This window comes from Eptatretus burgeri, chromosome 15 (genome assembly GCF_056783735.1).
Source record: "Eptatretus burgeri isolate ZD-2024b chromosome 15, Ebu_testis_v1, whole genome shotgun sequence".
Taxonomy (NCBI): domain Eukaryota; kingdom Metazoa; phylum Chordata; class Myxini; order Myxiniformes; family Myxinidae; genus Eptatretus; species Eptatretus burgeri.
The window spans coordinates 70,453,243-70,469,633 of NC_140975.1; the positions used below are offsets into that span (position 1 = coordinate 70,453,243).

A 16,391-nucleotide genomic window follows, 5' to 3' on the forward strand; every position below is an offset into this window, starting at 1 on the left:
CCCACTCTTTGATGATAGGAGGGAAATTAAGGGGAAACATTCCCGGTTCAGATTGCGGTAGTGTGTATCATGGTGGTGCTGAGATGTTGTCCACCAGACGGCGGTCTCCTTGGGTTAACCTGTGACGGTCCTTTCGGGTGAGTGCCTGGAATGTCCTATCCCTAAGAGAGGAGATTCACCTGTCGCTTTTATCATCTGAGCTCCAGCGTTTGGACATCAGTATTACAGCACTCTCTGAGGTTCGGAGACTGGATTGTGGTGAGATCATGGTGGGTGGTTACACCTACTATTGGTCTGGACATTCCGATGGACACCATCCCCAAGGAGTTGCTGTAGCTGTGTCCAATAAGCTGACTCCATTGATAATTGAGGTAACACCGGTCAACGAGCAAATTATGAGACAAAGGATTCGTCACTCCTTGGGAGTCATTTCCCTGTTTTCTGTGTATGCTCCGACTGAAGTGAGTGATCTCACTGTGATGGACGCATTCTATGCCACACTCGAGTCTGTCATTGATCAGTGCCCCAGGTGAGATACTCTTCTAGTCTTGGGGGATTTCACTGCATTGACTGGAACTGATAGGGATGGTAATGAGACATGTGTTGGTCCCCATGAGTCTGGAACTGTGAACCAGATTAGCCAGAAGTTCCTTGACTTTGCAAGAAGTCATGCAATTAGGGTGGCTGGTTCATGGTTTCAGCGCACATGGGCTACTCGCTGGACTTTGTATTCCAACGCTGGCGGTGTGGCAAAGGAGATTGACCATGTGCTCGTTGATGGTTGCTGGATGATGATCCAGAACTGCAGGATTTACCGGAGTGCTCAGTTCCTCAATACTGACCATAGGCTTGTTGTAGCTACTCTGAAGTTACAGCTTAAATCCAGCAGAATGGTACCATACCAGCCTCGGCTGGATGTTGGCAAGCTCAAGAATAAGAGGGTAGCTGAGGAGTTTGCAAACAGGTTGAGTGGAGATTTGGGGGGTCTGGGTGCTTTGGGGAACCCTGAAGAGTTGTGGAGTGCCTTCAAGACGACCATCCTTGATGTTGCCAGAGGATGTCGTGGAACTCACTGTAGGGGGGAGGATAATTTTGTCTCTCAACGGACACTGGATGCCATTGACCAAAGTCTCAGGGCCAGGCTTAATGGGAGAGCTGAGCTGTTCAGGGAGTTGAGGCGTAAAACTGTGCGTGCACTGAGGGTGGACAAGGACACCTATGTACAAGGAATCTGTGAGGGAGTAGACCATCACCTGTGGTCAGGTGATTCTCATCCTGCTTGCAGGGGAATTTGCGCATTGTGTTCCTCCAAGCCCATCCCTTGGTGAACTGCAGTTAGAGCAGAGGGTGGTAGGCTCTTGACAGAGGAATCTGAAGTGAATGCCCACTGGGCCAGTTATTTTGAGCCGCTGTACCAGGCTGATCCAATAGCTGTTGAGTTTGAAGTCAGGGGTGTTACTATCTCTATTGCTGACCCACCAATCAACTGTGGTCCACCTTCTTTTGTGGAAACACAGGCTGCGGTGAACCGGTTGAAATGGGGTGAAGCTCCAAGGATCTGTGGCATCCATGTTGAACTTCTCAAGACTGGTGGAAATGCTGTACTCGTGTCGTTGCATACAGTTCTGTGCTCTGCCTGGAACACAGGCATCATCCCAACTGACTGGAAGAGGGGACTTGTTGTCCCTCTCTGGAAAGGGAAGGATGATCACCAGGACTGCAACAATTACCGAGGGGTGACGCTGCTCTCAGTGCCTGGCAAGGTCTTTGCTCGGATAATTCTTGGTCGGGTTCACCACCATCTGCTTGAGCACCAGCTTCCAGAGCAGTCTGGCTTTACACCAAAGAGGTCAATGATTGACCTGTATCCTTGCTGTTTGGGTCTTCACCAAATGCAGACGAGAGTTTCGGCAGGGGCTGCTTGCAGCCTATGATGATCTCTGCAAACGTTCGATTCAGTGAATCGGGATACCCTCTGGAGGATTCTTGGTCTTCGTGGGGTGCCACCAAAACTGATCAATCTGATGTCTGAACGATACTGTGGTACTGAGAGTGCTGTGACATGTGGTGATACCATCTCTAACTTATTTCCGGTTGTTACTGGAGTTCGTCAGGGGTGTGTACTGGCCCCCACTCTTTTCAGCACTTGTATGGACTGGATTCTCGGGAGGATGTCGGAAAGATCAAGCTGTGGTGCATCGTTTGGGAATGTCAAGATCTTCGACCTTGATTTTGCAGATGATGCAGTCATCTTTGCAGACACCTTGGATATCCTTTTGGGGGCCCTCGAGGTGCTGAATGAGGAGTCTGAGCCACTGGGATTATGCGTTTCCTTGGTCAAAACGAAGATCCAGGCTCTCAAAGACATCTTGGATGCTGCCGTCTTGACTGTTCCTGTTTGTGGTGAGGATGTTGAGCTCACGGAGAGATTCACTTACCTTGGTCGTGATATTCATGTCTGTTGGCTGTGAGCCAGAGGTGAATAGGCGTCTGGGTCGGGCCTTGGGAGTCATGGATTTACTGGATAATGGGGTTTGGCGCTGCCGCTACCTGTGCATGAGGACAAAAATCTGAGTCTTCAGGTCCTTGGTGCTGTCAGTCTTGCTTTACGGATATGAGACTTGGTTTCTGACCAGGGATCTGAGACGGAGACTTCTTTTGGTACCAGGTCTCTTCGGAGAATCCTTGGCAACTGCTGATCAGACTTTGTGTCCAACGAGTGGTTGCTGAGAGAGACTCAAATGAGATTTGTTGCCTGCATCGTTCGTGAGCGTCAGCTGCGGCTGTATGGACATGTGACTCCTTTTCCTGATGCTGATCCTGCTCACTAGATTCTCTCAGCGAGGGAGCTTCGTGAGTGGAGGAGGTCAATCGGCCGACCACGTGCCTTGTGGTTGCAGCAGATTGATCAACATCTCAAGGAGATGGAGATGGGCCAGGTATCTGCCTGGGGGATGGCCAGACAGAGGCCCCTGGAATACCGGTGGAAAGTGAACGCAGCGACGCACTGCTCTGGTGCATGCTCCCATACCTCACCTGACCTGACCTAAAAACATCCATGTAAAATTGTTACCTATGGCACATCACTTAAGAACAGGCCAAATGTGCTTAATTAATGAAGTGAACAATGTTGTTTTTTGTGCATTAAAATGGCTTTGTAGAGTATTAATATCCATGTAAAAAAATGTTGTAAAGTTTGGTTTAATTTACCGCATCACTATTTCAAATTGTCCCATACGTAACACCTAACTTGCATGTATGTAAATTAGTTTTGTTATTTCACTCCTCAAACCTATAACTTTGCCATTTATTTTCAAAGATGAATTAAATTTCACATTCAGACATGAAAATCTCAATGAAATTCGAGCTGTGGTATGAATATGAAGTTCTCCCATCTGAGGGGGACCTTTTCTTGGACTTGCGCATGATTTTGTGCATGCGAAGCGAAACGTGGGGTTAAGCAATCAGTTCATTTCTGTCTGTATGTCTACAAGCATCAGTTTATGATTGAGGAACAACTTTATTTCAATTTAATGTTATATTTTGAACACAAATGGGAAAACAAACTGTTTTTAATATAAGGATGTTGTAAAGAATACAAAAAACAGGCATGGATAACTAATGTAACGTGGTAGTTAAGGTGATGTCAGACACTGACTGCGTCAATGGTGGTAAACCTCCCCAAAAAATTGTTTTTCTGTTACCTTTAAACTTTTTTTTTTCAATTCAATTACATATTTGAACACTGCAGAACACAAATCACCGCCTTGACACTTTCAAAATCCTTCCGTTTAGCAGTTCTTGGACAAAATATTATGGAATTTTACATCATCACGATCGATCAAATTTGTTGCTCACGTCCTTGTTTCTCAAGACTGCACGGGGTTTTCTCAAGACTTCATTCAGTGGACGTGCACTCATGTGGGTTAAAGAAGGGCCTTGATTCATTCAGTGGACCTGCACTCATGTGGGTTAAAGAAGGGCCTTGGTTCATTCAGTGGACGTACACTCATGTGGGTTAAAGAAGGGCCTTGATTCATTCAGTGGACGTGCACTCATGTGGGTTAAAGAAGGGCCTTGGTTCATTCAGTGGACCTGCACTCATGTGGGTTAAAGAAGGGCCTTGATTCATTCAGTGGACCTGCACTCATGTGGGTTAAAGAAGGGCCTTGATTCATTCAGTGGACCTGCACTCATGTGGGTTAAAGAAGGGCCTTGATTCATTCAGTGGACGTGCACTCATGTGGGTTAAAGAAGGGCCTTGGTTCATTCAGTGGACCTGCACTCATGTGGGTTAAAGAAGGGCCTTGATTCATTCAGTGGACATGCACTCGTGTGGGTTAAAGAAGGGCCTTGGTTCATTCAATGGACGTGCACTCATGTGGGTTAAAGAAGGGCCTTGGTTCATTCAGTGGACGTGCACTCATGTGGGTTAAAGAAGGGCCTTGATTCATTCAGTGGACCTGCACTCATGTGGGTTTTATTCCATTTTATATAATATTTTGTTTGATTTTTGTGGAATTATGGTTTTCTGTGTGGCACGGGGTTGCTCTATTTGACCAGGTCAAGGCCAAATGATGCACAGGTTCCGTCACAAGGTTTTGGACGATCGAGTTTCGGACATCAGTATCCCAATTTGCCAAAATATCAAAAAAAAACTGCTAGTAAAATTTTTCACTGCCCGACTGTATATTTTGCTCGAGGACGACAACGCGATCATGTGAACAAGAAACAAGAGTGAACGAGAAGGCACAAAGGGAGAACGCGGCAGCAAAAGTACGGCAACGTGATCGTTCATATCAAAATTTAAATAATGCTATCGATGTCTTTTTGAAAGAAAGGCTTGCATAGTCCTCTCATGTTTCATAATCAATTTGAATGTTGTACTTGATGTTGTTATAAAACGACGGTAAAACTCGTCGGACGCCGACACGGCTCTGACTTATACGAGGTCGATGTTTGTCTCAGATGTTCTGATCATTCATTCTCTCTTTCTTTCATTCTTGCATTGCACTTTAAATTTCCTGCTTATACTCCATCCCATTTCGTTGAGCCTAATATCCATGATCGTGGAGTAAGTACATCGTCGTCGGTCGAATCGTTTGGAACACCGAATTCCACAGAGAACCATTACATGTTGCTGGTTTTAGTTCCATCACTGTGCGAATCTCTCGAGCGGTCCATTTTCAAATTACAGACCGTACATCACCTTTTCTGAGACAGATTTGCTCGTGCTAACTTGGTGGGCAAGATGGCCTGCTAGCACGTTGGCAAGACTGTCTTTATACACGGCACTGTTACTCTAATGAGGAAGGCGTAGAACACTGACAACCACCAACAACAACTGGAAACGATGGGGAGAGAGCAAATGAAAATACCAGTGGTTTGGGGAAAGTTGGGGATCGAGGCGAAAGGGAAGGTGTGTCCATCCGTCACCATTTCACCAAGACCTCCGAGGCCCGAGCCGCAGATGATCGCGACTTCAACTCTTCCTCCTCTCTCTTCCAGCCATTCGGTCGCCGCCACACATGCGTCAAACACACTGAAACAGACATGGCATCCGCATGTACCTTGGTAAGTGCTCAATCCACATACAACGTCCACTGTTAATAGTGTAATGTACAACGAGATCCTTCATATTATAACTTGCCCGGGTTTGTGTGAACCACGGTCGTGCTGTGCGTATCTGCCCCAAAATAAACCGAGTGGCCTGATTGTCTGACTTGAAAAGCCCTTTGAGTGGAAGATGGTCTTCCCATCTCAAACCCAACAGCTTTTGTAAGATGACACTACCGTTGACAGAGTGAGACGGCAACCTTACACAACCTTAAGCCTTTCAAAGGTGGCAATGATTCATGTATGACAAATCAGGATTCAGTTTTATAAATAATAAATACAAGCACACAAATGACACCGGGTACAAATCCGAAAGCTGTCCATGGTAAGGTGCACACAGAATGTACTTTCCTTGGGATGATGCAGATTTCTTTCTTTAACCTCCACCATCTTCGAAGATGGATGGAGGTTACTGTTTTCACCCCTTTCTGTTTGTTTGTTTGTTTGTGAACAGTATTACGGAAAAACTCCTCGACGGATTTCGACGAAACTTGGTGGGGGGGTTAGGTATGGTCCAAGGATCATGCCATTAAATTTTGGACTTGGTCCCCCCCCCAAAAAAAATTGTTCGAGAAAAATATTTTTTTTTGTATTTCTACATATTTTAAGTGATTTCCAACCCCCCCCCCCCAAAAAAAATTGTTTGAGAAATTTTTTTTTTGCATTTCTACATGTTTTAAGTGATTTCCAACCCCCCCCAAAAAAAATTGTTAGAGAAAATTTTTTTTTTGTATTTCTACATATTTTAAGTGATTTCCAACCCCCCCCCCTCAAAAAAAAATTGTTCGAAAAAAATTTTTTTGCATTTTTACATGTTTTAAGTGATTTCCACCCTCTCCCCCCAAAAAAATTGTTACCCCCCCCCCAAAAGAAAGAAAAATTGTTTTTTTGCATTTTTACATGTTTAAAGTGATTTCCAACCCCCCCCCCCAAAAAAAAATTGTTAGAGAAAAAAAAATTTTTGCAACTTTTTTTAGATAGCTTAGAGACATATTTAATGTCTCGATAGCTTAAAGAAGAGTGTGCCGAGCTTGAGGCCATCCTGCCAGGCCCGTGTTAGTGGAATCATCATGCCATTATCATTGGATGGAATTGACTGATTAATTTGTGGATATAATAATTTTCACGAAAATTATAACTTGGATAACATAGAGGCTAGAGTCGGGATTGGAGGAAGATGTATCAACAACCTACGGTATGCTGATGATACCACTCTGTGGGCAGAAACTAAGGAGGATTCCATTGATGAAACTGCTACAGACAGTGAAGAAGGAAAGTGAAAAAGCTGGTCTTCATTGAAACTTAAAAAAATATTAAAATCTTCTCAACTGAGAAGATCGACGTGTTCAGAAGGGGTGTGTTCATTACCAATCAGCTTGCAGAGCGCTCATCAAGTGGCTTGCTTGAATATTGAAGAATATATTAGATCAGGTCATTGGAAGGATCAGATCATGCATGAAATCAAAACATGTTAGATCAGGTCATTGGAAGGATCAGATCATGCATGACATCATAACATAGTAGATCAGGTCATTGGAAGGATCAGATCGTGCATGACATCATAACATGTTAGATCAGGTCATTGGAAGGATCAGATTGTGCATGACATCATAACATAGTAGATCAGGTCATTTGAAGGATCAGATCAGGCATGACATCATAACATAGTAAATCAGGTCATTGGAAGGATCAGATCGTGCATGACATCACAACATAGTAAATTAGGTCATTGGAAGGATCAGATCGTGCATGACATCATAACATAGTACAGCAGGTCATTGGAAGGATCAGATCGGGCATGACATAACATATCAGATCAGGTCATTGAAAGGATCAGATTGAGCATGACATCATAACATATTAGATCAGGCCATTGGAAGGATCAGATCGTGCATGACATCATAACATATGAGATCAGGTCATTGGAAGGATCAGATCGTGCATGACATCATAACAGATTAGATCAGGTAATTGGAGGGATCAGATCGTGCATGACATCATAACATGTTAGATCAAGTCATTGAAAGGATCAGATCGTGCATGACATCATAACATAGAAAATCAGGTCACTGAAAGGATCAGATCGTGCATGACATCATAACATATTAGATCAGGTCATTGGAAGGATCAGATCATGCATGACATCATAACATCGTAGATCAGGTCATTGGAGGGATCAGATCGTGCATGACAACATAACATGTTAGATCAGGTCATTGAAAGGATCAGATCGTGCATGACATAATTACATTGGAGATCAGATCATTGGAAGGATCAGATCGTGCATATCATATCATAGTAGATCAGGTCATTGGAAGGATCAGATCGGGCATGACATCATAACAAAGTAGATCAGGTTATTGGAAGGATCAGATCGGGCATGACATCATATCATAGCAGATCAGGTCATTGAAAGGATCAGATCGTGCATGACATCATAACATATTAGATCAGGCCATTGAAAGGATCAGATCGTGTATGACATCATAACATAGTAAATCAGGTCATTGGAAGGATCAGATCGGGAATGACATCATAACATAGCAAATCAGGTCGTGCATGACATCATAACATTGTTCATCAGGTCATTGAAAGGATCAGATCGTGCATGACATCATATCATAGTAGATCAGGTCATTGGAAGGATCAGATCGTGCATGACATAATTACATTGTTGATCAGGTCATTGAAAGGATCAGATCGTGTATGACATCATATCATAGTAGATCAGGTCATTGGAAGGATCAGATCGGGCATGACATAATTACATTGGAGATCAGGTCATTGAAGGATCAGATCGTGCATGACATCATATCATAGTAGATCAGGTCATTGGAAGGATCAGATCGTGCATGACATCATATCATAGTAGATCAGGTCCTTGAAAGGATCAGATCGGGCATGACATCATAACATAGTAGATCAGGTCATTGGAAGGATCAGATCGTGCACGACATAGTAGATCCGGTTATTGGAAGGATCAGATCGTGCATGACATCATTTCATAGTTGATCAGGTCATTGAAAATATCAGATCGTGCATGACATCATAACATATTAGATCAGGCCATTGAAAGGATCAGATCGTGCATGACATAATATCATAGAAAATCATGTCATTGGAAGGATCAGATCGGGCATGACATCATATCATAGTAAATCAGGTCATTGGAAGGATCAGTTCGGGCATGACATCATAACATAGTAAATCAGGTCGTGCGTGATATCATAACATAGTCGATCAGGTCATTGAAAGGATCAGATCGTGCATGACATCATATCATAGTCGATCAGGTCATTGGAAGGATCAGATCGTGCATGACATCATAACATAGTAGATCAGGTCATTGGAAGGATCAGATCGTGCATGACATTATAACATGTAAGATCAGGTCATTGAAAGGATCAGATCGTGCATGACATCATAACATAGTAGATCAGATCATTGAAAGGATCAGATCGTGCATGACATCATAACATATTAGATCAGGTCATAGGAAGGATCAGATCGTGCATGATATCATAACATAGTAGATCAGGTCATTGGAATGATCAGATTGTGCATGACATCATAAAATAGTAGATCAAGTTATTGGAAGGATCAGATCGTGCATGACATCATAACATAGTAGATCAGGTCATTGGAAGGATCAGATTGTGCATGACATCATAAAATAGTAGATCAGGTCATATTGAAAGGATCAGATCGTGCATGACATCACAACATAGTAAATTAGGTCATTGGAAGGATCAGATCGTGCATGACATCATAACATAGTACAGCAGGTCATTGGAAGGATCAGATCGGGCATGACATAACATATCAGATCAGGTCATTGAAAGGATCAGATTGAGCATGACATCATAACATATTAGATCAGGCCATTGGAAGGATCAGATCGTGCATGACATCATAACATATGAGATCAGGTCATTGGAAGGATCAGATCGTGCATGACATCATAACAGATTAGATCAGGTAATTGGAGGGATCAGATCGTGCATGACATCATAACATGTTAGATCAGGTCATTGAAAGGATCAGATCGTGCATGACATCATAACATAGAAAATCAGGTCACTGAAAGGATCAGATCGTGCATGACATCATAACATATTAGATCAGGTCATTGGAAGGATCAGATCATGCATGACATCATAACATCGTAGATCAGGTCATTGGAGGGATCAGATCGTGCATGACAACATAACATGTTAGATCAGGTCATTGAAAGGATCAGATCGTGCATGACATAATTACATTGGAGATCAGATCATTGGAAGGATCAGATCGTGCATGATATCATATCATAGTAGATCAGGTCATTGGAAGGATCAGATCGGGCATGACATCATAACAAAGTAGATCAGGTTATTGGAAGGATCAGATCGGGCATGACATCATATCATCGCAGATCAGGTCATTGAAAGGATCAGATCGTGCATGACATCATAACATATTAGATCAGGCCATTGAAAGGATCAGATCGTGTATGACATCATAACATAGTAAATCAGGTCATTGGAAGGATCAGATCGGGAATGACATCATAACATAGCAAATCAGGTCGTGCATGACATCATAACATTGTTCATCAGGTCATTGAAAGGATCAGATCGTGCATGACATCATATCATAGTAGATCAGGTCATTGGAAGGATCAGATCGTGCATGACATAATTACATTGTTGATCAGGTCATTGAAAGGATCAGATCGTGTATGACATCATATCATAGTAGATCAGGTCATTGGAAGGATCAGATCGGGCATGACATAATTACATTGGAGATCAGGTCATTGAAGGATCAGATCGTGCATGACATCATATCATAGTAGATCAGGTCATTGGAAGGATCAGATCGTGCATGACATCATATCATAGTAGATCAGGTCCTTGAAAGGATCAGATCGGGCATGACATCATAACATAGTAGATCAGGTCATTGGAAGGATCAGATCGTGCACGACATAGTAGATCCGGTTATTGGAAGGATCAGATCGTGCATGACATCATTTCATAGTTGATCAGGTCATTGAAAATATCAGATCGTGCATGACATCATAACATATTAGATCAGGCCATTGAAAGGATCAGATCGTGCATGACATAATATCATAGAAAATCATGTCATTGGAAGGATCAGATCGGGCATGACATCATATCATAGTAAATCAGGTCATTGGAAGGATCAGTTCGGGCATGACATCATAACATAGTAAATCAGGTCGTGCGTGATATCATAACATAGTCGATCAGGTCATTGAAAGGATCAGATCGTGCATGACATCATATCATAGTCGATCAGGTCATTGGAAGGATCAGATCGTGCATGACATCATAACATAGTAGATCAGGTCATTGGAAGGATCAGATCGTGCATGACATTATAACATGTAAGATCAGGTCATTGAAAGGATCAGATCGTGCATGACATCATAACATAGTAGATCAGATCATTGAAAGGATCAGATCGTGCATGACATCATAACATATTAGATCAGGTCATAGGAAGGATCAGATCGTGCATGATATCATAACATAGTAGATCAGGTCATTGGAATGATCAGATTGTGCATGACATCATAAAATAGTAGATCAAGTTATTGGAAGGATCAGATCGTGCATGACATCATAACATAGTAGATCAGGTCATTGGAAGGATCAGATTGTGCATGACATCATAACATCGTAGATCAGGTCATTGGAAGGATCAGATCGTGCATGACATCATAACATAGTAGACCAGACCATTGGAAGGACCAGATCATGCATGACATCATAACATAGTAGATCAGGTCATTGGAAGGATCAGATCGTGCATGACATAGTAGATCAGGTCATTGGAAGGATCAGATTGTGCATGACATCATAACATGTTAGATCAGGTCATTGAAAGGATGAGATCGTGCATGACATCATCACATAGATCAGGCCATTGGAAGGGTCAGATCGTGCATGACATCAGAACATAGTGGATCAGGTCATTGGAAGGATCAGATCGTGCATGACATCATAACATAGTTGATCAGGTGATTGGAAGGATCAGATCGTGCATGACATCATAACATGTTAGATCAGGTCATTGAAAGGATCAGATCATGCATGACATCATAACATAGTAGATCAGGTCATTGGAAGGATCAGATCGGGCATGACATCATATCATAGTAAATCAGGTCATTGGAAGGATCAGATCGGGCATGACATCATAACATAGTAAATCAGGTCGTGCATGATATCATAACATAGTAAATCAGGTCATTGGAAGGATCAGATCGGGCATGACATCATAACATATTAGATCAGGCCATTGAAAGGATCAGATCGTGCATGACATAATTACATTGTTGATCAGGTCATTGAAAGGATCAGATCGTGCATGACATCATATCATAGTAGATCAGGTCATTGGAAGGATCAGATCGGGCATGACATAATTACATTGGAGATCAGGTCATTGAAGGATCAGATCGTGCATGACATCATATCATAGTAGATCAGGTCCTTGAAAGGATCAGATCGGGCATGACATCATAACATAGTAGATCAGGTCATTGGAAGGATCAGATCGTGCACGACATAGTAGATCCGGTTATTGGAAGGATCAGATCGTGCATGACATCATTTCATAGTTGATCAGGTCATTGAAAATATCAGATCGTGCATGACATCATAACATATTAGATCAGGCCATTGAAAGGATCAGATCGTGCATGACATAATATCATAGAAAATCATGTCATTGGAAGGATCAGATCGGGCATGACATCATATCATAGTAAATCAGGTCATTGGAAGGATCAGTTCGGGCATGACATCATAACATAGTAAATCAGGTCGTGCATGATATCATAACATAGTCGATCGGGTCATTGAAAGGATCAGATCGTGCATGACATCATATCATAGTCGATCAGGTCATTGGAAGGATCAGATCGTGCATGACATCATAACATAGTAGATCAGGTCATTGGAAGGATCAGATCGTGCATGACATCATAACATAACATGGTGGATCAGGTCATTGGAAGGATCAGATCGTGCATGACATTATAACATGTAAGATCAGGTCATTGAAAGGATCAGATCGTGCATGACATCATAACATAGTAGATCAGGTCATTGAAAGGATCAGATCGTGCATGACATCATAACATATTAGATCAGGTCATAGGAAGGATCAGATCGTGCATGACATCATGACATCATAACATAGTAGATCAGGTCATTGAAAGGATCAGATCGTGCATGACATCATAACATATTAGATCAGGTCATTGGAAGGATCAGATCGTGCACGACATCATAACATAGTTGATCAGGTCATTGGAAGGATCAGATCGTGCATGACATCATAACATAGTAGATCAGGTCATTGGAAGGATCAGATCGTGCATGACATCATAACATAGTAGATCAGGTCATTGGAATGATCAGATCGTGCATGACATCATATCATAGTAGATCAGGTCATTGGAAGGATGAGATTGTGCATGACATCATAACATGTTAGATCAGGTCATTGAAAGGATGAGATCGTGCATGACATCGTAGATCAGGTCATTGGAAGGATCAGATTGTGCATGACATCATAACATGTTAGATCAGGTCATTGAAAGGATGAGATCGTGCATGACATCATCACATAGATCAGGCCATTGGAAGGGTCAGATCGTGCATGACATCAGAACATAGTGGATCAGGTCATTGGAAGGATCAGATCGTGCATGACATCATAACATAGTTGATCAGGTGATTGGAAGGATCAGATCGTGCATGACATCATAACATGTTAGATCAGGTCATTGGAAGGATCAGATCGTGCATGACATCATAACATAGTTGATCAGGTGATTGGAAGGATCAGATCGTGCATGACATCATAACATGTTAGATCAGGTCATTGGAAGGATCAGATCGTGCATGACATCATTACATCATAGATCAGGTCATTGGAAGGATCAGATCGCGCATGACATCATAACAGAGTAGATCAAGTTATTGGAAGGATCAGATCGTGCATGACATCATAACATAGTTGATCAGGTCATTGGAAGGATCAGATCGCGCATGACATCATAACATAGTAGATCAGGTCATTGGAAGGATCAGATCATGCATGACATCATAACATAGTAGATCAGGTCATTGGAAGGATCAGATCGTGCATGACATAGTAGATCAGGTCATTGGAAGGATCAGATTGTGCATGACTTCATAACATAGTAGATCAGGTCATTGGAAGGATCAGATCATGCATGACATCATATCATAGTAGATCAGGTCATTGGAAGGATCAGATCGGGCATGACATCATATCATAGAAGATGAGGTCATTGAAAGGATCAGATAGTGCATGACATCATATCATAGTAGATCAGGTCCTTGAAAGGATCAGATCGGGCATGACATCATAACATAGTAGATCAGGTCATTGGAAGGATCAGATCGTGCACAACATAGTAGATCAGGTCATTGGAAGGATCAGATCGTGCATGACATCATATCATAGAAGATGAGGTCATTGGAAAGATCAGATCGGGCATGACATCATATCATAGTAAATCAGGTCATTGGAAGGATCAGATCGGGCATGACATCATAACATAGTAAATCAGGTCGTGCATGATATCATAATAGTCGATCAGGTCATTGAAAGGATCAGATCATGCATGACATCATATCATAGTCGATCAGGTCATTGGAAGGATCAGATCGTGCATGGCATCATAACATAGTAGATCAGGTCATTGGAAGGATCATATCGGGCATGACATCATAACAAAGTAGATCAGGTTATTGGAAGGATCAGATCGGGCATGACATCATATCATAGCAGATCAGGTCATTGAAAGGATCAGATCGTGCATGACATCATAACATATTAGATCAGGCCATTGAAAGGATCAGATCGTGCATGACATCACAACATAGTAAATCAGGTCATTGGAAGGATCAGATCGGGAATGACATCATAACATAGCAAATCAGGTCGTGCATGACATCATAACATTGTTCATCAGGTCATTGAAAGGATCAGATCGTGCATGACATCATATCATAGTAGATCAGGTCATTGGAAGGATCAGATCGTGCATGACATAATTACATTGTTGATCAGGTCATTGAAAGGATCAGATCGTGCATGACATCATATCATAGTAGATCAGGTCATTGGAAGGATCAGATCGGGCATGACATAATTACATTGGAGATCAGGTCATTGAAGGATCAGATCGTGCATGACATCATATCATAGTAGATCAGGTCATTGGAAGGATCAGATCGTGCATGACATCATATCATAGTAGATCAGGTCCTTGAAAGGATCAGATCGGGCATGACATCATAACATAGTAGATCAGGTCATTGGAAGGATCAGATCGTGCACGACATAGTAGATCCGGTTATTGGAAGGATCAGATCGTGCATGACATCATTTCATAGTTGATCAGGTCATTGAAAATATCAGATCGTGCATGACATCATAACATATTAGATCAGGCCATTGAAAGGATCAGATCGTGCATGACATAATATCATAGAAAATCATGTCATTGGAAGGATCAGATCGGGCATGACATCATATCATAGTAAATCAGGTCATTGGAAGGATCAGTTCGGGCATGACATCATAACATAGTAAATAAGGTCGTGCATGATATCATAACATAGTCGATCAGGTCATTGAAAGGATCAGATCGTGCATGACATCATATCATAGTCGATCAGGTCATTGGAAGGATCAGATCGTGCATGACATCATAACATAGTAGATCAGGTCATTGGAAGGATCAGATCGTGCATGACATCATAACATAACATGGTGGATCAGGTCATTGGAAGGATCAGATCGTGCATGACATTATAACATGTAAGATCAGGTCATTGAAAGGATCAGATCGTGCATGACATCATAACATAGTAGATCAGATCATTGAAAGGATCAGATCGTGCATGACATCATAACATATTAGATCAGGTCATAGGAAGGATCAGATCGTGCATGATATCATAACATAGTAGATCAGGTCATTGGAATGATCAGATTGTGCATGACATCATAAAATAGTAGATCAAGTTATTGGAAGGATCAGATCGTGCATGACATCATAACATAGTAGATCAGGTCATTGGAATGATCAGATTGTGCATGACATCATAACATCGTAGATCAGGTCATTGGAAGGATCAGATCGTGCATGACATCATAACATAGTAGACCAGACCATTGGAAGGACCAGATCATGCATGACATCATAACATGTTAGATCAGGTCATTGAAAGGATGAGATCGTGCATGACATCATCACATAGATCAGGCCATTGGAAGGGTCAGATCGTGCATGACATCAGAACATAGTGGATCAGGTCATTGGAAGGATCAGATCGTGCATGACATCATAACATAGTTGATCAGGTGATTGGAAGGATCAGATCGTGCATGACATCATAACATGTTAGATCAGGTCATTGAAAGGATCAGATCATGCATGACATCATAACATAGTAGATCAGGTCATTGGAAGGATCAGATCGGGCATGACATCATATCATAGTAAATCAGGTCATTGGAAGGATCAGATCGGGCATGACATCATAACATAGTAAATCAGGTCGTGCATGATATCATAACATAGTCGATCAGGTCATTGAAAGGATCAGATCGTGCATGACATCATATCATAGTCGATCAGGTCATTGGAAGGATCAGATCGTGCATGACATCATAACATAGTAGATCAGGTCATTGGAAGGATCAGATCGTGCATG

At 42.0% G+C, this 16,391-nt stretch overlaps 1 protein-coding gene across 1 annotated transcript in view; it reads right to left on the minus strand.

Moving 5' to 3' along the window:
- Positions 1–5,481: 5,481 nt before the first annotated feature.
- The window catches only part of DNAAF1 (dynein axonemal assembly factor 1), a 158,809-nt gene continuing 147,899 nt past the window's right edge, over positions 5,482–16,391 (minus strand). Inside the window, exon 11 of the mRNA XM_085856837.1 lies at positions 5,482–5,542. Coding sequence (XP_085712963.1) covers positions 5,534–5,542 — 9 coding nt within the window. The 3' untranslated portion in view covers positions 5,482–5,533. The remainder of the gene's footprint in view (positions 5,543–16,391) is intronic.